General features: G+C 43.1%; 1 protein-coding gene across 1 annotated transcript in view; it reads right to left on the bottom strand.

The window, feature by feature from the left end:
• LOC137332553 (AT-rich interactive domain-containing protein 5B-like) overlaps nt 1–24,470 on the bottom strand; it is a 105,884-nt gene that overhangs the window by 48,302 nt on the left and 33,112 nt on the right. The window contains exons 4-6 of the mRNA XM_067996466.1: nt 22,178–22,408; nt 21,196–21,303; nt 2,274–2,389 (exon numbers count right to left, since the gene is read on the bottom strand). Of these exons, the coding sequence (XP_067852567.1) occupies nt 2,274–2,389; nt 21,196–21,303; nt 22,178–22,408 (455 nt within the window). The remainder of the gene's footprint in view (nt 1–2,273; nt 2,390–21,195; nt 21,304–22,177; nt 22,409–24,470) is intronic.

Raw genomic sequence — 24,470 nt, forward strand, 5'->3', positions numbered from 1 at the left:
GATAGTTTTCCAAAATTCCCTGGACTCAGGAGAGGTCCCGGCAGATTGGAAAACTGCTAATGTAACACCGTTATTTAAAAAGGGTCGTAGGCAGAAGGCTGGAAATTATAGGCCAGTTAGCTTAACATCTGTGGTGGGTAAAATTTTGGAGTCTATTATTAAGGAGACAGTAACGGAACATTTAGATAAGCATAATTTAATAGGACAAAGTCAGCATGGCTTTATGAAGGGGAAGTCATGTCTGACAAATTTGCTTGAGTTCTTTGAGGATATAACGTACAGGGTGGATAAAGGGGAACCAGTGGACATAGTGTATTTAGACTTCCAGAAGGCATTCGACAAGGTGCCACATAAAAGATTATTACTTAAGATAAAAAATCACGGGATTGGGGGTAATATTCTGGCATGGGTGGAGGATTGGTTATCGAACAGGAAGCAGAGAGTTGGGATAAATGGTTCATTTTCGGACTGGCAACCAGTAACCAGTGGTGTTCCACAGGGGTCGGTGCTGGGTCCCCAACTCTTTACAATCTATATTAACGATTTGGAGGAGGGGACCGAGTGCAACATATCAAAATTTGCAGATGATACAAAGATGGGAGGGAAAGTAGAGAGTGAGGAGGACATAAAAAACCTGCAAGGGGATATAGACAGGCTGCGTGAGTGGGCGGAGATTTGGCAGATGCAATACAATATTGGAAAATGTGAGGTTATGCACTTTGGCAGGAAAAATCAGAGAGCAAGTTATTTTCTTAATGGCGAGAGACTGGAAAGTACTGCAGTACAAAGGGATCTGGGGGTCCTAGTGCAAGAAAATCAAAAAGTTGGTATGCAGGTGCAGCAGGTGATCAAGAAAGCCAACGGAATGTTGGCTTTTATTGCTAGGGGGATAGAATATAAAAACAGGGAGGTATTGCTGCAGTTATATAAGGTATTGGTGAGACCGCACCTGGAATACTGCATACTGTTTTGGTCTCCATACTTAAGAAAAGACATACTTGCTCTCGAGGCAGTACAAAGAAGATTCACTCGGTTAATCCCGGGGATGAGGGGGCGGACATATGAGGAGAGGTTGAGTAGATTGGGACTCTACTCATTGGAGTTCAGAAGAATGAGAGGCGATCTTATTGAAACATATAAGATTGTGAAGGGGCTTGATCGGGTGGATGCAGTAAGGATGTTCCCAAAGATGGGTGAAACTAGAACTAGGGGGCATAATCTTAGAATAAGGGGCTGCTCTTTCAAAACTGAGATGAAGAGAAACTTCTTCACTCAGAGGGTGGTAGGTCTGTGGAATTTGCTGCCCGAGGAAGCTGTGGAAGCTACATCATTAGATAAATTTAAAACAGAAATAGACAGTTTTCTAGAAGTAAAGGGAATTAGGGGTTATGGGGAGCGGGCAGGAAATTGGACATGAAGCTGAGTTCGGATCGGTCAATGCCCTGTGGGTGGCGCAGAGGGCCCAGGGGCTGTGTGGCCGGGTCCTGCTCCTACTTCTTGTGTTCTTTAGATTTGTGGTTGGGATCAGATCAGCCATGATCTTATTGAATGGCGGAGCAGGCTCGAGGGGCCGATTGGCCTACTCCTGCTCCAATTTCTTATGTTCTTATGTTCTCCCCGGTGACCTGGCCAACATTTATCCTTCAGCCAACATCACCATAAACGGATTATCTTGTCATTATCACGTTGCTGTTTGTGGGTCCTTGCTGTGTGCAAATTGACTGCCGGGTTTCCTACATTGCAAGTGACTACACTTCAAAAAAGTACTTCATTGGCTGTAAAGCACTTTGGGATGTTCTGAGGTCGTGAAAGGTGCTAAATAAATGCAAGTATTTCTTTCTTTATGTGGCTGGTTTCTATCCCATCAAGACATCCAGCTATCGGTCAGCGTATCATTAGTTGGTCATTTTAAATATGGCAGATCCAACGTCAAAAATAACGGACATGAAATCAGACAACACCAAAATAGCAAATTAAACACTTACTTACGCTAAAAAGTGTTCAACTAAACCTCCATGAAACTAATATGCAGAATTCTACAGAGTATCTGTGGATGTTCCAGGTCGTAATTCCAGTGGTAACAGTTTCAACACAAACAAATAATGGAGCTTTTATTACCTGAGGCTGCCAGCTTGTGGGTCATGATTTTATCTAGCAAACGAGACAAAATATCACCGATCAAGCCCGGGGGGGGGGAGGAGGGGGTGGAAAAGAGTCCTCCAAAGTGGGGCCTCCCCTCCCCACTGCAAATGACCACACATTACAGTACAAACCTTTTCTTCCTTGGCATCCGACTGGCTGGGCCGCCGGTTCTCCCGCGATGAGCTCTCGTCGCCCTTTGTGCCTCTCGGTTTCTTCTTCTTTCGAGATCGTCCTTTAAGACTGGCTGCTGGATGGAAGGAAGGGCAAAACAAGGAAATTGTCAGTGGCGGGCAGCTGCTGTACCTGTTGATCACGGCCCGAGGCGTAACACAGACTTTTGATTCCTCCCCCGCACCGCCCCCCCACCCCCCCCAAAAAAGTTGAGCTTGGTTCCAGGCAGCCAAAATATAGCCAATAACAGCTGAAATTTGCATACTGCTCCCTTGATGTGGTTTTTTCCCCTCCTGCTGTAATTTCAATAAAGGAATACCATAATCCTTAAAATCACAGTTTAAGCAAACATCCTCAGGCAATTTACCAGATATTCCTGGAATATAGAATGATAAGCAGCAAATAATGTGAACAGTGCAGGCAGCCAACTAACTTGCATATTATCAAACTGGAGGCTCAAGATCCCAGCCCACGTGCTGACATTAAGTTTTAAGCACTCACTCCCAGAAAGTTCAACCTCCCCACTCACCCGCCAACAAAAATAAAGGCCATGAAAGTTTTGTTGGAAGGATCTGTAACCGATGCCTCTTTTTTGTTCTTGCCTAATTTGTATTGGAATACACACTGAGGTTACAACATTGAAATGTAAAAATGAGTACACGCAATCACCGGTCCTTATCTACGCTCCCGTCAATATCAGCCTGTGGACACATGCACTCTGCCCGTAATCAACCCCCTCTGCCTTTTTTCCACAAGGTTGATTGACTGACACGCAGTACATTTAAAGGGACAACTTGCGCAGCAAACTGCTCACTCGTATTTCAATTCAAATGACAAGCCCACCAGGACAGTCGCAACACCCTCCCCCCCTCACACACAACTGTTTCACGTAATTTAAATGCAAGAAGGAAAAAAAGTAAACAAATCATAAAATAAATATCTGCACCAATACCGTAACACTCTAATAAAACCAAAGCAACCAATAAATACCATTCTGCCCCTGTACTACCAGCTACCGTCACCGATACCATTCCACTCCCATCGAACTTTCCAACCACCTACTATTCCAATCCCATTAAAACCAAATACTTGGGTCATTTGACTTCTACATAACTGTAATTATAATAGTTATACATTCCTTCCTGTATACTTGGATTTGTAATTAGTTTTACATCTCTTCCTGTCTATTTGGAATAATATTGTCTCAACATTCCTGTTTGTATATTGGTAATTACAACAGTATTTTACATCCTTTCCTGTTTTGTTTGGAATTATAATAGTTTTACAACAACCCTTTTTACACATTTGGAATAATAGTATTTTACCTATTCCTTCCTGTAAATTTGCACGTGTTTTACGTTTTTTCCTGCATTTTTGCTATTGTAAGAGTTTTACGTTGCTTCCTTTATACTTGGAATTATAATGCATTTTACAATCTTTCATGCATAATTACATTCTTGTATGATTGACTATGATACCCACATTTTTATATTTTATCAGCCAACGCTGATCAACCAGAGTCCACTCTGTAGCAGATCAACAGTCCAAATTCCGCTCAGTCCCCTGGAGTATTGCTCAGAATCAGGGCTGCTGCAGTAGCAACATTGCACCGGTAAGGTTAAATAAAAGCGGCTCCTGAAAGTTCCTGATTCCTCGATCTGCTCTTTATAGTTTCGTAAACACACAGCCCTGCCCTTGGACGCGATCATTAATATCCTCCAGAGTTACATGCACATATAAAAATCGGCCAATTCAAATCACGTCTGAAGCCGCGCCAGATCGAACAAAACAAGTCATTCACAGAGCACATCGAATCAGTAGCTTCTTGCATACCTCCTAACCAATGAGAACAAAATGTTCTATTTTATTGGTATCTTTTGTTCAAGTATGTGCAACGATTCAAATGTGCATTAACCCATCCAGCCCCGTTACACTGTGCACAACAGAGTAGGTCATCTTTACCATCACATGACCTTCAGAAAACAGGCTCCATGGTGTTTTCAGAAATGTTTCGTAGAACTGTCAGACCTCCCCTATTTGCCTATTTTAAATAAGTTATTGGCCCCGCACCGCGTTATTAGCATCACGCTCCTAACCAACTGAGCGAACTGGCCCCAGCCTAGCACAGCCAATTCAAACCAGTGTATTTCCGATCTGAATAAATCATTTTTTTATATTAAAATGAGTTTAGGGTCACTAGAGTCACATTCATAATATTTTAAATACTCCAAGATTACACGAGGCCGCTCCTTTCCTTGGGGTCCCTAGCACCCAGTTATTAATTTTGAACACATTATGTGTAAATAACCCCCCTTTCAAAAACATTTTTAAAAATGCAAAATCCAGTGCTGCTGACGGTGGTCTCCCCACGGATTCTAGACATACGCCAAGGGGAGGGCAGTTCTTCCTCACTGCCTGATTGACAGGAGACTGCCCCGGGTGCTAACGCGGTTCAACGGCTGGGATCTGAATGCTGAGGCTTTGTGACTACAATCGTTTTACCTGTGCTGATTATGAATGAGAGCTACAAGTACAGTTGAACCCGACAGTTGCACTAAATGTCAGTGTAGTGGAAAGATGTAATGTCTGGGCAGGTCTGTTAAAGGGGCACCTGTAATCACCCTGAAAATAATGCTGAAAAGCCAGTTCCCCCTTCCATTTAAAAGCCACATAACACGATTTGCGGCACGTATTGTGCAGCAATATGATAAAACGGAAATCTGAAATAACATAATGGAGTTCATCCAGGACTTTCCCTTCTCCTAAACAATGGCTATTCCCCCTTTAAAGAATGGGTCTCCAACCACCCCCCCAAAAAAATCTAGTGGATCACAAGGGACAATTCTGTCAATCTGCCACCAGGCCTCTACAGTTTTCTGTGCTGGTTACCCTAATGGCACTTTATTTCTATTGCAGTATACTAAGAACATAGTCTGCAATAATACTCTTCATTTGGAAGGCTGATACTGTCTTACAACAAGGGGTTCCTGGGTGTGTGTCAATACTTACAGGCTGTTCCCCACGCAGAAATGTTTTAAGACTACACAGTACTTCTGTGCCCAGCACATGATTGGACTAAACTATTAACACATTTCAATGAATATCTATTATACAAAAAATTCAGGCCAGCAAATGAAAACAAAGTCCAACCCCTTACACCTCCACCCATTGTATTCAGTTCTGTTACCTGACACAGGCAAATCTCAGATAAGTAGATAAGGGGGGACCAGTGGATGTAGTGTATTTGGATTTTCAGAAGGCTTCTGATAAAGTCCCACACAGGAGATTGGTAAACAAAGTTAGAGCACATGGTATTAGGGGTAATATACTAGCATGGATTGACAATTGGTTAACAGACAGAAAACAGAGAGTAGGAACAAACGGGTCTTTTTCAGGTTGGCAGACTGTGACTAGTGGGGTACCGCAGGGATCGGTGTTTGGGCCCCAGTTATTCACAATACATATCAATGATTTGGATGAGGGGACCAAATGTAATATTTCCAAGTTTGCTGATGACACAAAACTAGGTGGGAATGTGAGTAGCGAAGAGAATGCAAAGAGGCTTCAAGGGGATGTGGACAGGCTAAGTGAGTGGGTAAGAACATAGCAGATGGAATATAATGTGGAAAAATGTGAAGTTACCCATTTTGGTAGGAAAAACAGAAATGCAGAGTATTTTTTAAATGGTGAGAGATTGGGAAATGTTGATGTTCAAAAGGGACCTGGGTGTCCTTGTACATGAGTCACTGAAAGCTAACATGCAGGTGCAGCAAGCAATTAGGAAGGCAAATGGTATGTTGGCCTATGTGGATTTGAGTACAGGAGTAAAGATGTCTTACTGCAATTATATAGGGCCTTGGTGAGACCGCACCTGGAGTATTGTGTAAAATTTTGGTCTCCTTACCTAAGAAAAGATATACTTGCCATAGAGGGAGTGCAACGAAAGTTCACCAGACTGATTCCTGGGATGGCGGGATTGTCGTATGAGGAGAAAATGAGTAGACTAGGCCTATATTCCCTAGAGTTTAGAAGAATGAGAGGTGATCTCATTGAAACATACAAAATTCTTACAGGGCTCGTCAGGGTAGATGCAGGATGTTTCCCCTGGCTGGGGAGTCTGGAACCAGTGGTTACAGTCTCAGAATAAGGGGTAGGCCATTTAGGACTGAGATGAGGAGAAATTTCTTCATTCAGAGGGTGGTGAATCTTTGGAATTCTCTGCCCCAGAGGGCTGTGGAAGCTCAGTCATTGAGTACATTCAAAACAGAGATTTTTAGATTTCTAGATATTAAAGGCATTAAGGGATATGGGGATAGTGCAGGAAAATGATGTTGAGGTAGAAGATCAGCCATGATCTTGTTGAATGGCAGAGCAGGCTGGAAGGGCCAGATGGCCTACTCCTGCTCCTATTTCTTATGTTCTTAAGTGGAAAGAAACTGAAAATCCAAAACCAATTCGATTAATTCTGCTCACAGCTAAAAGTATCCAGTTCACCCAGGTTCGCTCAAGTTGTCAAGCCCATGTTCCATGCAGTCACTTTCCATACAATTCATGATATTCCAAACCAGCTAAAATGTCAGAAATTGTACCAAAAGTCATTACATAACCATTTCCTAATTACTGGATACAATTTTCAGCAAATAAGTCATTAACTAAACAGAACATGGCTGGACTGGCTCTCTCATTCAATCATGAAATCATACAGCACAAATGGAGGCCATTCGGCCCATTGTGCCTATGCTGGCTCTTTGAAAGAGCTATACAATTAGTCCCATTCCCCTGTCCTTTCCCCATAGCCCTGTAAATTTTTCCCCTTCAGGTATTTACACAGAATTTACAGCACAGAAACAGGTCTGACTACTGGCTCAATTCAAAGCATATTACGTTACACCCCCATGACTCGAGAGTACCAGTAGTATAATTCAAGCGTCCACAGCTATAACTATAGAGCTCGGGTGTACCCCGTTGCAGCACAGTTTAAAACCCTGCCAAGTCCAGCAAGACTCTCCACTAGAGTTTAGTGCTCTCAAGGCAACACGCTGAGGGGAATTTGGTCAAAAAACTACATTTGCACCTCACTACTTTGGATCCACCAAGCACACAGTCAGAAGGGCCTTCAATTATATCTTTCTCAAGACAGCCTTTTAATAGCATGTTGCTGATGGGGTTCGTGCAGAACTCCCAACGGTCTTTCTAGTATAAAGGAGGTGAACCGCATGCTTCTAATGAACCCCAGGGCCCACATCTGGTTGGATTCACCCTCTACTGGAGACACGCAATGCTTACCGTTTCAATTCCCTTTTGAAAGTCATTATTGAAGCTGCTTCCACCACCCTTTCAAGCAGTGTGTTGCAGATCATATTAACTCGCTGCATAAAAAAATTTCTTCTCAACTCACCTCTGATTCTTTTGCTAATTATCTTAAATCTGTGTCCTCTGGTTACTGACCTTCTGCCACTGGAAACAGTTTATCCTTGTTTACTCTATCAAAACTGTTCATGATTTTGAATACCTCTGTTAGATCTTCCCTTAACCTTCCTTGCTCTAACGAGAACAACCCCAGCTTCTCTATTCTCTCCACATAACAGAAGTCCGGCATCCCTGGTTCCATTCTAGTAAATCTTTTCTGCACCCTCTCTAAGGCCTTGACATCCTTCCTAAAGTGTGGTGCCTGGAATTGGACACAATACTCCAGCTGGGGCCTAACCATTGATTTATATAAGTTTAGTGTAACTTCCTTGCTTTTGTAACCTATGCCTGTTTATAAAGCCAAGGATCCTGTATGCTTTTTTTTAAAAAAGCAGCCTTCTCAACTCGTCCTGCCACCTTCAAAGATTTGTGTACGTACACACCCCCAGGTCTCTGTACTCCGTTTAAAGTTGCACTACTTAATTTATATTGCCTGTCCTAATTCTTCCTATCAAAATGCATCAATTCACACCTCTCTGCATTAAATTTCATCTACCATGTGTCTGCCCATTTCACCAGTCAATGTCCTCCTGAAGTCTGTTACTATCCTCCACATTGTTTTTTCCAAGTTTTGTGTCATCTGCAGACTTTGAAATTATGGCCTATATACCCAAGTCCAAGTCATTAATATATATCAAAAAGAGCAGTGGTCCTAATATCGACCTCTGGGCGACACCACTGCATACTTCCCTCCAATCTGAAAAAAACTGTTCACTACTACCCTCTGTTTTCTGTCCTTACGAATTGGCCAATTTCATATCTATGCTGCCATTGTTCCTTTAATCCCATGGGCTTCAATTTTGCTAATTCATCCCTTATACACAAATCAACATTTGACCAACAGATGTTGATAATTTGTTGGTCATATATGACATAAGCCAATGAGATCTCAACAAGGTACATGGGAAACAGTTATCAGAACAGCACAATCTGGTAGCTCCAAAGCAAGCAGAGCATAGAGGAACCAGTAGGCAATTATGCACTGTCAGTAAAAAACATTTCAAATAACTACCCACAACTTTACTGATGGTCAAGTGGGTTATGACCCTGTTGAGTTCCAATGAATTGGATTGTTGCAGCAGCAATGAGTGCGAATGCTTACTGGAATATCAAAATAGCTCTCCTAGTCCCCAGGATGTCAGATTAATACACTCCATCTGAAACCCAATACACACCTGCTGGCTCTTTTGTCCTGTGAATTTAATCTCTTTAAAGCATGCTTTAACTTAAAACGTTTTAAAATAACTCAGATCTAGATCCTTATTTTTGCAGGTAAGACTGCCAACTTACTCCCTTTGTAATATTAGTCTTCCAGCCACTTTGGTTGTTGCTGTCTCTTGCAGTATCATTTTAAATACCTAACTGAACTATCCAATCGGTGGGTACATTCAGAGATTTCAATGCGAGATTATGGTCTCCACTAATTCATGGGGAATGACAGTCCCCAGTCCATACTGTAAATGTGATGCAATGTACCAACACCTGACAGTGTACAGTAAGCACATCTAAGTCCATTCAATGTAATACACGTGTAGTCCCAGGTATCTAAAGGCATCACAAAACTGTTTCTCAGTGTCCTGTGGGTAAAATGCCACTTACCCCTCTAAGAAGTTAAATATTGACTGTGTGGGGAACGAGGAGGTATCGCGACACGTTATTAAACATGGATCAGTGTCAGAAGAACATAAAGTAGGAATGACATTAGGCTGTCCGTCACACCCAGGTAATCATGTCATTTCAGCCCATATAGTGTTATCTGGACTAACACACAAAAATTACTTCAGCAAGGTCACCTATTCCTCATTTAATGATTACAATTAGGCTGGGAAAGAAAGAGTTTATCCAACTGCCAGTCCTCTGCCCCTGGGTGAAAGGTCCCATGAAGTCATCAGGGCAAAAGTCCAACAGCAAGATCCAGCAATCTTTATAATCCAATACCAAGGCAATTATGGAACTGAGGAGAAATAAGCAACCAAGAGTTGATAAAATGATTTCACCAAAAAAAACATTTCACATGGATGAGATACTCCCCAGACGCTCACCAGACTTACACCTGAACTCTTGCAGTGTGGTCAACAGGCTTATGTTTAGCAAGTATACTGGTATTAATAAACTTTCAGAAAAATCACACTTAGGCCAATACAGTTCTTCTGTGATACTCTTAACTCAACACAGAGAGCGAAATACCAGCTCCAGCCACCAGCAAAAATGCTGTTGGTGGGTACAGAACTGCTGTAAGATCTAGAGAAACTAAACCTTATTTACTGCAGGCTTCAGTTTTGTGAAACAATATGTGCCACCTCTAAAACGGTATTTTACTTCACTCAAAGTTAACTGTGAAACTAAACTTTCTCTGTGGGCTTTGTACACATCTTCAGTTCTGCTTTTTATACCCCACATTGGAAGTTTAGAGCATAGCTGTTAACTGCTTGTGTTTACAGCGAGCGGTCTGTCAGTGATTCGGGCTGCGCTCGCACCAGTCGCATGGCGGCCGAAATGTTGGCGAATTTCCAGAGTTATCTCCTCTGTGCATGTATTTCCTTCACACATGCGCAGAAGAGGCAAATCGCTATACTTTGAGAGTCAGGCAGCGAGCTTGCCGACACATTGAAATTTTTTTTTAAACCTACCATTACAAAATGTTCAAATTGTGTCCCTCAGTTTTTTCTCCGTATATTGCTACGTCATAGGAGAGCGTATTCGCTTTCAGTTTTGACAGGAAACAATTGCAGAATGTGATCCCAAAACACTAATAAAAATATGAAATCTACTGTAATAAAAGAGAAATTTTAACTTCGCCACTCGCCTTGAAGCAGTGGCCTTGCTCATAAGTCCTTATTCTGGGATGTCTTTCAGTTGTAAGTTGTTTTTTTTGAGCAGTCAAGTTTTTTTGAAGCTTTTCGTCAAGTTTTCCGAGTATTGTAGGTTGGTATGTATGTTACAGCAAGAAGATTCATACAACCTCGGATATACTTTCTTTCTGTTCTTCTCTCTCCCCCCTTTAAAAATGAAAGTGTTTAACTGGTCTTCTCTGAAGAAATAAATCACCATATGATTGTCTCTAACTGGGAGCTCCTCTGGACAGAGAAGACCCTTCCTCCACATCTAGATTAAAGGACACTCTGAATTACCGTGCGATCACACCAGAGGTTGATTCTTTGGACAATTATGGGCAGTCAACTTTGAGTACCATTTAGACGCGATCAGAACGCACTAGTGTAATGATGGTTTCGCTAGGGAGTCTTCATGTTCAGAGAGAGCAAAATAAAGATACATGTCAATCAACCATTTAAACAAGCAGCTGAAGAATATCAGAAACCTGGGCAGAATGGGACAAAGACAGCCTTCAACCAAACATTTCTGAGTCAAGTGCTGTGTGGAAACAGTCACAGACCAGCTGACATCAGGCTGAAGCTCTTTCAATATTATTCCACTTTGGGAGTGCACAGATTGCCCCCTGCTGTTTAATTTCAGTACAGCCACAGGGGCCAGGGAGAGGACAAGGATGCAACAAGTGACAAATGGATGAAATCCCAGGAGATAGGGTTGAGAAATATGGATTAGATGGGCAAGAAAGGGTTCACTTTTACCAGCACTGAAACTGGCTTATACAAGTGAGATCACATAAGCAGGATTCCTAATTCTGGATCACTTAGAAAAACAATAATGTATGAGTTTAAACATTTCCAGGTTTATTTTCCATTATTTTAATATTCTGTTACCACTTCCTCTGGAAGCACTTATATAAATATATAGCCTAGTCCCTATTTAGACTGCGAGTTGGACTTAGCAACAGCGGAATAGGAGTGTGTGTGCAAGATTTGCACGTGTACAAAAGTTGCAATTGCAACTCTGCCACATCAGCCAAGGATTTTCTCCAGTGTCGGGGAAAGATCCCTAGACAGCAACATCAAAATGGCATTATTGGATGGAATGAAACAATGTATCCAACGCTGCGAGGGTCTACAGTCGCCCCTGATCTTACCTATGCTGCCGCTGACATGTTGTCTCCAGAGGCAGGCAGGGTAAAGACTTCCTGAATGGTATTCCCTTCCTCCCAAGTACTGCAATATAATTGGGGCATTAACAATGAAGTGCAGCAGTAGGGAAACACTGCAAGTGCGCTGTTTAGCTCAATAATTGATCCCGTTACGAGTTCTATAAGCAGCTATTACAAGCATCAAATGCAGTCAGCAAAGTCCAAAAGAACAAATGAATAAAAATGCTATTAGTTCCTAGCCTAACACCTCCCAATCTAAAATTCTATAAACTATTGCTGTTTGCTTAAAGATTAAATTAACTACGAATAATAACCATTTTGAAATGCTTGGCAAACCATCCTTATTGGTTGAACTTGCACCACTTCCGCAATGCTTCTTGGATGCCCACAATGTGTCAGCTTATCCTGTCTGACTCCTACTGTTCTGGAGGGAGGTGGGATTAACTGAGTTTGAGGTGTAGTAGTGCAACTCTAGCAAAAAAATGATATTTTAAAAAAAAGTTAGCTCAGGAGACGATTCCAATACTTAAAAAGAAAAAAAGTTCCACTCTCTGCATACCTATATGTCTCGAAGCAGCCCATCTGATCCTCTGCGTACCTCAAATGTCACATCGCAGTGTCACTCAATCTTCTTCACACGTGTATAGTTCTTCTAAAATTTTACCTAATTACGTTGGGTGAAACCAGGGAGTAATACTACGGATCTCTCCCATCTGGAGAATAAATGGGTGAGATAGATTCCACAATATGGTATATTGTATATCATAGTTCCCTCAACTCTGCCCAAAGAATTTTAACCCCAACCTCTGCACCAGAACAAACATCCGACTTTTTCATGTCAGCCAACCTTATGACTCCTCTAAGTCAAGCAGTTAATGCCCATTAATGAAGAATTAGGGGCAGTCTTGTTCCCATTGAAAACTCTTCCAGTCAACATGGAAAAACAATATTCACCCCATCAGTCTTGTCTAACTTTGAACCTTTGTTCCAAAGCTGCACTGCCTAGCTACTTGTTTGAATTTCCCTGCTGTTTTGCAGTAGGCAACATACTGGAAGGATGACAGTAGAGCACTTTTTTTCTACAGTAAGTACAGTAGATGTGTGCTCTGCTACATGCTACACACAATATATGGTGTGTTCTACATACTATACATATTCGTGTGCTCGAACATATGCTGTATATGCCACATTGTGTGCTCTACTACATGACACTGTACACTCTATTAGATGTTAGACACATCACTGCTCATGTCCTGGACAACCACATGTGCAAGAAGTGTCGTCAGCTGGAGGAGCTCGAGCTCCGGGTTTCGGAGCTTGAGCAGCAGCTGGCATCACTGCAGTGCATTTGCGAGGCTGAGAGCTACGTGGATAGCACATTTCAGGAGGTGGTCACCCCGCAGCTTAAGAATGTGCAGGCAGAGAAGGATTGGGTGACCGCCAGACAGACAAGGAGGACCAGGCAGGTAGTGCAGGAGTCCCCTGAGTGCACCTCGCTCTCTAACCGGTAGTCAGTTCTCAATACTGGTGAGGGCAATGGTTCCTCTGGGGAGTACAGTCACAGCCAAGTCTATGGCACTATGGGTGGCTCAGCTGTACAGGGCAGAGGGGGGGGGGGCTGTGGGGAGGAGGAAAGCAATAGTGGTAGGGAATTCAATAGTTAGGGGAGCAGACAGGCATTTCTGCGGCCGCAGACATGATTCCAGGATGGTACGTTGCCTCTCTGGTGCTAGGGTCAAGAATGTCACTGAGGTGCTGCAGAACATTCTGAGGGGGGAGGGTCAACAGCCAGAGGTCATGGTCCATATCGATACCAATGACATAGATAGAAAGGGAGGTGAAGACCTGAAGGCAGATTTTAAGGAGCTAGGAAAGAGATTAAAAAGCAGGACCTCAAAAGGTAGCAATCTCCGGATTACTCCCGTGCCAAGTGTTAGTGAGTATAGAAATAGGAGGCTTTCATACTCACTAGCGTATGTGAATGCGTGGCTGGAGAGATGGTGTAGGAGGGAGGACTTCAGATTCTTGGGGGAGGTGGGACCTGTACAAGCCGGACCAGTTGCACCCCAACAGGGCAGGGACCAATATCCTCGCGGGGAGGTTTGCTAGTGCTGTTCGGGAGGGTTTAAACTAGCTCGGCAGGGGGATGGGAACCTGAGTGCAGATTCAGAAGGGAGAGAAGCAGAGCTGGAAATGGAGGGCAGAAAATTAGTGAGCAAATTTGGAAGGCAGAGGAAACAAAGGTCAGATAATAAAGGTCAACAAAAGTGTATGGCAGTGCTTAATGGCATATACCTCAATGCAAGGAGTATAGTGAATAAGGCAGATGAGCTCAGGGCACAGATAGTCACGTGGAAGTATGATGATATAGCTATTACTGAAACATGGTTTAAGGAGAGGCAGGAATGGTGTTCAGACGAGATAGAGAGGGAGATTAAAAAAAGGGGGGGGTGGCTATATTTTGGTTAAAGAAACAATTACAGCTGTAAGGAGGGTTGACATGTTAGAAGGATCATCAAATGAGGCCATGTGGATTGAGCTGAAGAACAAAAAAAGGGGCAATCACACTGCTGGGAATGTACTAGAGACCCCCAAACAGTCAGAAGGAGATAGAAGAGCAAATATGTAGGCAAATTTCTGAGCAGTGCAAAAATAGGGCAGTAATAGTAGGGGATTTCAACTACCCTAATACTAACTGGTGTAGAATCAATTTAAAAGGTATAGAGGGCGCAGAATTCTTAAAATACATCCAGGAGAACTTTCTTAGCCAGTACATAGCAAGCCCAACAAGAAAGGGGCCAGTTCTGGACTTAGTTTTGGGGAATGAAGCTGGGCAGGTGGAAGGAGTATCAGTGGGAGTGCATTTTGGTGGTAGTAATCATAATTCAGCTAGATTTAGAGTAGTTGTGGAAAAGGACAAAGATAGAACAGGAGTAAAAGTTCTCAATTGGGGAAAGGCCAATTTTACTAAGCTGAGAAGTGATTTAACAAAAGTGGACTGGAAACAGCTACTTGAAGGTAAATCAGTGTCAGAGCAGTGGGAGGCATTCAAGGAGGAGATAGTGAGGGTTCAGAGCAAATATGTTCCCACAAAGAAAAAGGGTGGGACGCCCAAATCTAGAGCCCCCTGGATGTCAAGGAGCATACAGGGTAGGATAACGCAAAAAAGGGAAGCTTATGTCAGAATCCGAGAGCTCAATACTGCAGAAAGCCTAGAGGAGTATAGAAAGTGCAGGGGTGAAATTAAAAAGGAAATTAGGAAAGCAAAGAGAGTGCATGAAAGAATATTGGCAAGTAAAAATCAAGAAAAACCCAAAGATGTTTTATAAATACATAAAGAGCAAGAGGATAACGAAGGAAAGAGTAGGGCCTATTAGAGACTAAAAAGGTAACCTATCTGAGGAGGCGGAAGATGTGGGTATGGTTCTTAATAAATACTTTGCATCTGTCTTCACAAAAGAGGGCGACGATGCAAACATTGTAGTTAAGGAGGAGTGTGAAATATTGGATGGGATAAACATAATGAGGGAGGAAATATTAAGGGGTTTAGCATCTTTGAAAGTAGATAGATCACCAGGCTGTTAAGAGAAGCAAGGGAAGAAATAGCAGAGGCTCTGACCATCATTTTCCAATCCTCTTTGGCTATAGGTGTGGTGCTGGAGGACTGTTAACGTTGCACTGTTGTTTAAAAAGGGAGAAAGGGATAGACAGAGTAATTAAAGGCCAGTCAGCCTAACCTCGGTGGTCGGCAAATTATTGGAAACAATTCTGAGGGACAGTATTAATCATCATTTAGAAAGGCAGGGATTAATCAAGGGCAGTCAGCATGGATTTGTTAAGAGAAGGTCATATCTGACTAACTTGATTGAATTTTTTGAGGAAGTAACAATGAGGGCCGATGAGGGGAGCGCATTTGATGTAGTCTACATGGATTTTAGCAAGGCTTTTGACGAGGTACCACATGGCAGACTGGTCAGAAAAGTAAAAGCCCATGGGATCCAAGGGAAAGTGGCAAGTTGGATCCAAAATTGGCCCAGTGGCAGGAAGCAAAGGGTAATGGTTGACGGGTGTTTTTGTGACTGTAAGGCTGCTTCCAGTGGGGTTCCGTAGGCCTCAGTATTAGGTCCCTTGCTTTTTGTGGTATATGTTAATGATTTAGACTTAAATGTAGGGGGCATGATTAAGAAGTTTGCAGATGATACAAAAATTGGCCGTGTGGTTGATAGTGAGGAGGAAAGCTGTAGACTGCAGAAAGATATCAATGGACTGGTCAGGTGAGCAGAAAAGTGGCAAATGGAATTCAATCCGGAGCAGTGTGAGGTAATGCATTTGGGGAGGGCCAACAAGGCAAGGGAGTACACAATAAATGGGAAGATACTGAGAGGTGTAGAAGAACAGAGGGACCTTGGAGTGCATGTCTACAGATCACTGAAGGTAGCAGGACAGGTAGATAAGGTGGTTAAGAAAGCATATGGAACACTGTCCTTTATTAGCTGAGGCAGGCAGGTTATGCTAGAATTGTATAAAATACTAGTTAGGCCACAGTTTGAGTACTGCGTACAGTTCAGGTCACCACGATATAGGAAAGATGTGATTGCACAAGAGAGGGTACAGAGGAGATTTACGAGGATGTTGCCAGGACTGGAGAATTTTTGCGGTGAGGAAAGATTGGATAGACTGAGGTTGTTTTCTTTGGAACAGAGGAGGCTGAGGGGAGATTTATTTGAGGTGCAGAAAAATATGAGGGGCCTAGATAGAGTGTACAGGAAGGACCTATTTCCCTTAGCAGAGAGGTCAATAACCAGGGGTCAAAGATTAAGTGATTGGTAGAAGGATTAGAGGGGAGCTGAGGAAAATTTTTTTTCACCCAGAGGGTGGTAGGGGTCTGGAACTCACTGCCTGGAAGGGTGGTAGAAGCAGAAACCCTCATTGCATTTAAAAGGTGCTTGGATATGCACTTGAAGTGCTGTAACCTACAAGGCTATGGGCCAAGAGCTGGAAAGTGGGATTAGGCTGGATGGCACTTTATCAGCCGGCACAGACACAAAGGGCCGAATAGCCTCCTTCTGTGCCGTAAATTTGATCACACTGTGTACTCTATAGGCTACACATACTACATTGTGTATTCTACTGCATTCAATTTATACCACACTGTATTCTACTACATGTTATATTCACCATATAGTGTACTCCTTATGTTACACACACTATCCTGTAATACACATGTTCTATACCCACAATAGTATGGCCTATATGCTACACATCTACACAGTGTCCTGTACTACATACTGATTTCCCCCTGATTCCCATTGAAGTCAATGGGAATCAGGGGGAAAACTCTCCAGTGGCTGGAGTCATACCTAGCACAAAGGAAGATGGTAGAGGTTGTTGGAGGCCAATCATCTCAGCCCCAGGGCATTGCTGCAGGAGTTCCTCAGGGCAGTGTCCTCGGCCCAACCATCTTCAGCTGCTTCATCAATGACCTTCCCTCCATCATAAGGTCAGAAATGGGGATGTTCGCTGATGACTGCACAGTGTTCAGTTCCATTCGCAACCCCTCAGATAATGAAGCAGTCCGAGCCCGCATGCAGCAAGACCTGGACAACATCCAGGCTTGGGCTCATAAGTGGCAAGTAACATTCGCGCCAGATAAGTGCCAGGCAATGACCATCTCCAACAAGAGAGAGTCTAACCACCTCCCCTTGACATTCCCCACCATCAACATCCTGGGGGTCACCATTGACCAGAAACTTAACTGGACCAGCCATATAAATACTGTGGCTACGAGAGCAGGTCAGAGGCTGGGTATTCTGCGGCGAGTGACTCACCTCCTGACTCCCCAAAGCCTTTCCACCATCTACAAGGCACAAGTCAGGAGTGTGATGGAATACTCTCCACTTGCCTGGCTGAGTGCAGCTCCAACAACACTCAAGAAGCTCGACACCATCCAAGATAAAGCAGCCCGCTTGATTGGCACCCCATCCACCACCCTAAACATTCACTCCCTTCACCACCGGCGCACTGTGGCTGCAGTGTGCACCATCCACAGGATGCACTGCAGCAACTCGCCAAGGCTTCTTCGACAGCACCTCCCAAACCCGCGACCTCTACCACCTAGAAGGACAAGAGCAGCAGGCGCATGGGAACATCACCACCTGCATGTTCCCCTCCAAGTCACACACCATCCCGACTTGGAAATATATCGCCGTTCCTTCATTGTCGCTGGGTCAAAATCCTGGAACTCCCTTCCTAACAGCACTGTGGGAGAACCGTCACCACACGGACTGCAGCGGTTCAAGAAGGCGGCTCACCACCACCTTCTCGAGGGCAATTAGGGATGGGCAATAAATGCTGGCCTCGCCAGCGACGCCCACATCCCGTGAACGAATAAAAAAAAAAATACTAGTATGCCCTACACATTAACACACATTACTATACATAATATGTTCTATATGTGAAAAGCACTATATAGAATAGGCTGTTACATGCTACGTGCAATGCACCGTACTACATACTATAGAGTGTGCCCTATATGCCACACACTAGTGTACTACATACTATACAAACTGGTGTAATCTACTACATTCTATATAGTCTGTTCTATGTACTACTAAACACTATAATATTGTACACATTGTATAGTGTGCTCTATTACATGATACATAGTATGCTCTTCTACACATGATATACACTACATAGTGTGCTCTGCTACACACTACATTGCAATCTACTACATGCTACTCATTACATCGCAATCTACTACATGCTACACACTACATCGCAATCTACTACATGCTACTCACTACATCGCAATCTACTACATGCTACACACTACATCGCAATCTACTACATGCTACTCACTACATCGCAATCTACTACATGCTACACACTACATCGCAATCTACTACATGCTACACACTACATCGCAATCTACTACATGCTACACACTACATTGCAATCTACTACATGCTACACACTACATTGCAATCTACTACATGCTACACACTACATTGCCTGCTCTACTATGTTATTCTGGATATTTTCACAGAACAGAAGTAACACATTAAGAGTTGCTATTTCAAAGTCCTTCCTCCACAACCCCACCAAAGTCCTGTAGTGGTCAGTGGATAGTGGCCAAGAATTTTTCCCTCTGTAGATCTGGGGTGCTGAGGCCAACTATCACTCTTCTGTCACCCCAGTTGAGATCTACTATCTCAGCACAGACTAGGAACTGAACCATGGAACTTTTTGGCCCGTATAATTTAGTTGTTCCTTTACCAGATTACCCAAGAAATTGAAATGCACTCCCTAAAACTATCAATCGTCATATAAAACATGGTGACAGTAAGACTGTGGTGTTGAAATTGTTGCATTCTCTTAATTTTTCCTCAATACCAGAGGCTAAAAATGTGCACAATATGTTCCTTCTCATCTTATTCAGCTCAAGACCCTTGCTAATATCATTCTGAAGTACAGCATCCGGTTTGTAGAGGACAAATTACTCTGTGGATGAAATATTCTGCTTCAGCAAACTGTTCATGTGGGTACCCCAGAGGACTGTGGATGCTCAGTCGTTGAGTATATTTAAGACCGAGATCGATAGATTTTTGGACACTAAGGGAATCCAAGGGATACGGGAATAGGGCAGGAAAGTGGAGTTGAGGTAGAAGATCAGCCATGATCTTATTGAATGGCAGAGCAGGCTCAAGTGACCGGATGAGCTACTCCTGCGCCTATTTCCTATGTTCTTATATAACCAAAAGTAAAAGAAAAACTGCAGATGTTGGAAATCTGAAAAGAAAACAGAAAATGCTGGAAATACTCAGTAGATCATTCAGCATCTGTGGAGAAAACTAGTTAGTTAATCTCTCAGGCGCGGACCCTTGGTCAGAACTGGAAGATATTACAGATGAACAGCATTTAAAAAGGAACAAGGGGAAGAGGAGGGTAAAAACACACACACAAAAGAAAGAAATAGAATGCCTTGTAAAGTGGAAAAGAGATGGTTAAATGACTCAAATGATATTAACAGGAGGCAAAATTCCTGCCTCACCTATTCACACTTTCTCTCAATACGCCTCTTATTGTTTCATGTTTATATCACTTCAGCCATTTAACCAGCTCCTATTTTTCACTTAAGTACTTTACAGCTGTGTGTATGCATTCTTTCCTTGCTTTGTTCCTTGTTAAATGTTGTCCATCTATAATATCTTCCAGTTCTGATGAAGGGTCCAATCTGAAACATCAAATCCTCTGTTCTTGCCCCAGATGCTGACTGACCTGCTGAGTGTTTCCAGCATTTTGTTCCTATTGGGAGTTTGACACATGCAACTTGCTGGAACTCTCCTAGTAAGTCAGCAGAGGGCGAGTGGAAATATTTTAATAGTAAAAACTGGTATAAAAAGGATTTGTGTACTGTACTGTATTGTTGTGACTAGTGTCTCAGCCTGAACATGCACTATATTTTTGTCATATATTAGATTCCAACCCATCCCTTCTTGAAAAAACCTCCTGATGTAAAAATATTTGACAAACAAGTAAGTCTGCTTGTTTTCAAAAACAAGATGAAATTCCATGTAATGCCACAGGGGCTGTTCTTAATTCACCTCCATGTGTCTGACTGAGAAGCAGCAGCCTGAACAGAAGGCTGGAGGCAACAACTCACTTGCTTCTGCTCAGCTCCAAGAGTTTCCACCTACTATTTATGACTAAAATAAGTCAACATCCTAAAAAGATTAGAGTTCAAAGCCGTCTCATACAGAGTTCATCTCAAAGATCTTCCAATAAGAAACATACGTGCAAATATTGCTCCATTTTTATTGCTGAACAGGATATAATCAGGTTGGGGAGAGGTTAGCAACCTAGTGTTAACCAATGTTTTTCACTTTGTCAAGGAGCATAATCCTAAAGAACGTTTTGCTTATAAGTCAGTCTCAAGAGCACACCAACACACCACGTGGCTGAGTTCTGGGATGCAGGTCTGCACCCAAGATAAGCTCCTTTTGCTAGTTACATAGATGGTTTCACTTCCTAATAGTATCCCTTTGTTTCTCCTCACTAGACAGCAAGGGAAGGAAAGGGAATAACACCAGTTCCTGGGTCTGGTAATATCTCACAGTCAGGCTGCAAAGACTGATCATAGAGTCCAAAGGGCACCCGCAGCTCTGCTGAGGGCCACAGGTAAAAGGGAAATGGATTGTTCAGATTACGACCATCAGTGGGTTAAGGCATTCACTTCGTACCCCTCTGCTACTGGGTTGAAGTGCCTTGAATACACCTGGCACATATTGAAAGAATTCATCGATTTCCATTTTAGATTGCTAGACAGAATGTCGTATGGAAATGGGGCATCTCACCTTGGAGTGAAAGAAATAAAACGACAAACTGCCAATTTAGTGTGGTGACAACCTTACCTCCTGTCAGTTGAAGATGGAGCAGCGTCAGTGACCGTGGTCGTGCAGTAATCTGCAACCTCGTCCGCACCACTCTCCCGGCTGAAGTACGTGTCAGGACACGAGGCGCTAAAGAGGGAAAACAAAAAAAAAAAAGTACGATTGGCACAAATTCAGACCCATTTACGTCATCACAATTACATTAGGGTTTAGCTTAATACAGAGGGGACGAATTTCCACAGTGGTTCTCCTGCTCATCCAACGGAACTTCAGCGGGAGAACCGTGGAAACTCCAAAAGGCTTGAAGGGTTTCCACGGCTCTTCCAATGAAGTTACAGTAGACGAACCGAAGAACCCCCCCCACGGAAATCCAGCTCCCGAACATTTAGAGCACAACAAAGGATATATTCAGAGTCAAGCTCTATATTCATCCCATCGAGCACTCTGAGGTAACGTAGAAACACAGAAGTTGATAATACAGGAGGCCATTCGGCCCATCATGCCTGGGCTGGCTGCCGCTTTCTGCTAGAAGTGATGTCAGGCGTACTATACAAGCACCAAATTTGGGAAGGTGTATACTAGTTACACACAATCGACAGAACGGTGCATTGCGACATATTTCCTGTCAGTGGTCCCTTAACAACAGAGGTCACAAGAGATGGCTGCGTGTTCCTAGTGCCCAGCGTTGCTACAGGTGAAAATTAAAGGGCCGGAAAGCAGGATGATCGATTGCACAGACTAGAACAGTCTTGATCAACTGTTCCCTCGAACATTCCCTCCCTCCTTGTGCTCAGTACTCCCTTAGAAACCTAGTTGAGACCGGGAATTGTGGGCTCATGTCCTCCCATTCTAAGACACAAGGATTCATCTTGACAGGGACTGGTCCACCACTGGACAGTAAGGTTACAATTCACATCATGGATTAAAGTGCCGAAATGTCAGTTAAATAAACCCAGGAAACAAGCTCATACAGGCAACAAGATGTCAAATTTTCAGAACTCACCAAACTCATCACATATGGATTTGTTATCTCCCAGCGTTGGGTGTTCAAATGTTTCACGACAGTAAAGAATCTTCGTGTTCTGGTTAACCAAAAGGAACCCTCCAAGAGCCAGCAGTTGTGCTTCACTGACACACTCAGCTGACGCTTTCTGAATTCTTTTCCGGATGGCCCGATAGCGGCAGTATTGGGGGTAGCTTAATATTTTAACTCGTGGTCGATCATCTTTAAATCCTGAAACACAAAGGAGTATCTTCAGTAATATCAGATACTGGCCTGTTCCCGTTCATCGCAGGTAACTGGTCCCAATTTCAGCCCGACTAGATATAGACTGTGGGTTGATTACCTCATTCAGTACTAGTGATACCAGAAGGAAACTGCATGCTGTCACTATAGTGGATGTGGAAAACAATGTGACTTACAAGACATAAAGCTCCCATGAGGATCTCTACTATCACAGTGGAACATCCAGCAGTCAGTTCTGTGAAGCACATCAAGAGTGGGAACACCAAGCCTTTTCTATCTGTATTGATTCAGTTCAAGCAAGCACGGCCCCATATTTCTCCCTGCATGTCCCCTTGTTTGAGCACACATGGGGGTAATTTTTACTTTCACCAAGTGGGCAATATTCTGGCAGAGCGGTTCGTCAGCCCATAGTAGAACCCGTCCGATTTTCGTCTCAGTGATCTTAATGAGATGAAAATCGGGCAGGTTCCACAATGGGCAGGCAATCCGCTTCACCAGGTTAACGCCCGGCCGGTGAAGGTGAAAGTTGCCCCCATGGGTTTTACATTCCTCCTACACACACCTTCCGAAAGCATATAGATCCACTCTGCCCCTGCACACCCCCAGCGCAGCCTGAGCAAATACAGGTTCTCTCTCCTCTGAACACCCCACACACCTGATGTGTACATCTTATTCCAAACCCTCCCCACTAAATACAAGCACAACACTTACCCCTATCTCCCACCTCCATGAAGTACAATATGCACATATCTATCTATTATAGAGTATTATTCTTGGCAAGTAGCCCACCAGGTCCAGTAACGTTGCTGTTAAGCAGCGTTGTGATCCGTCTCAATCTGAAGAACCAGACTGCACCAAAAACGGCAACCACAGATGGTAGCACACTGGCCAAGCCATCAATTTAGAAACTTTCAGCCAAACAAACCTAGGGAAGCATTTCCTAAATCTGCAAGAGATGGGATAAAGTCTCCTCCTCGTAGTTGCCTGCCGATAGTCCTACTTTTGCTGGGAGGGCAGCAAATCTGACCTACCACTTTCTCCACAGCCACCAGGAAAGCAACAGGGAGATTTCCAGGTAAGGCAGGTACTGCCACTTTTCTGTTCCCCTAAAGATGACATGCTTTCTCGATATAATTCATTGCAGCATCTAGTAGCCTGGCATGAGAACAGACAAGGATCCCCCAATGAGAGATGTAATGAATTATACGTTGGTGCAAAACACAAACATAAAAACAGAAACAGTAATTGGGATTCATATAAACCAGATTTTGGTGGCGGAGGGAAGAAGAGAAGAGCCAAGACTTTGGTAAACATGTAAAAGCAAATGGTCTTACTGCTGCCAAGAATTGAGACTACAATACAATTTTCTGGATAAAGAAATGAATGCAAATTAATAAATTGGTTCTGATAAACTGAAGTTGTTGAAGTATAAGCTTAACCCCTACTGCAGTTGACAAGTTACCCATCCTAGCTACTGGTGCTGTGGGAAAGACAGCCCATCCAATGGTAGCACGTTTCTATCTGTCATTGAAAATAAAAGCAAGAAAGAGATTGACTGGGCCACAGGACAGTGTCAATTTTTGAGGCTAGTTTTCTGCCATTTTTCAATCTTCCTCCCACCTTCAAAAACAGACTGTCGGACCCAGGAAACAGAGGAGAATAGGCAAGTAAAATGTTTTTTTTTAAATGACAATGGTAGGTTATATAGATAGATTATCTGGTCATTATCTCATTGGTTTTTGTGGGATCTTGCTGTGTACAAATTGGCTGCTGTGATTCCTACATTACAACAGTGACCACAGTTCAAAAAAAAGTACTTCATTGGCTGTGAAGTACTTTGGGACATCCTGAGGTCGTGAAAGGCGCTATATAAATGTAATAAAATAAAAAATAAAAACATTAGGTAGAAATAGATATTTAAAATCAAACAAAAATAGCTCCCTGATTAGTCAGCTGGTTAAAGTATCGAGTAGCTGGGCCATATATACCGAAAAGGTGCCATGCTCGATCCCCGGTCTGTGCGGAGTTAGTTAATCTCAGGCAGGGCTGA

Source organism: Heptranchias perlo, chromosome 14 (assembly GCF_035084215.1).
Source record: "Heptranchias perlo isolate sHepPer1 chromosome 14, sHepPer1.hap1, whole genome shotgun sequence".
Taxonomy (NCBI): Eukaryota; Metazoa; Chordata; class Chondrichthyes; order Hexanchiformes; family Hexanchidae; genus Heptranchias; species Heptranchias perlo.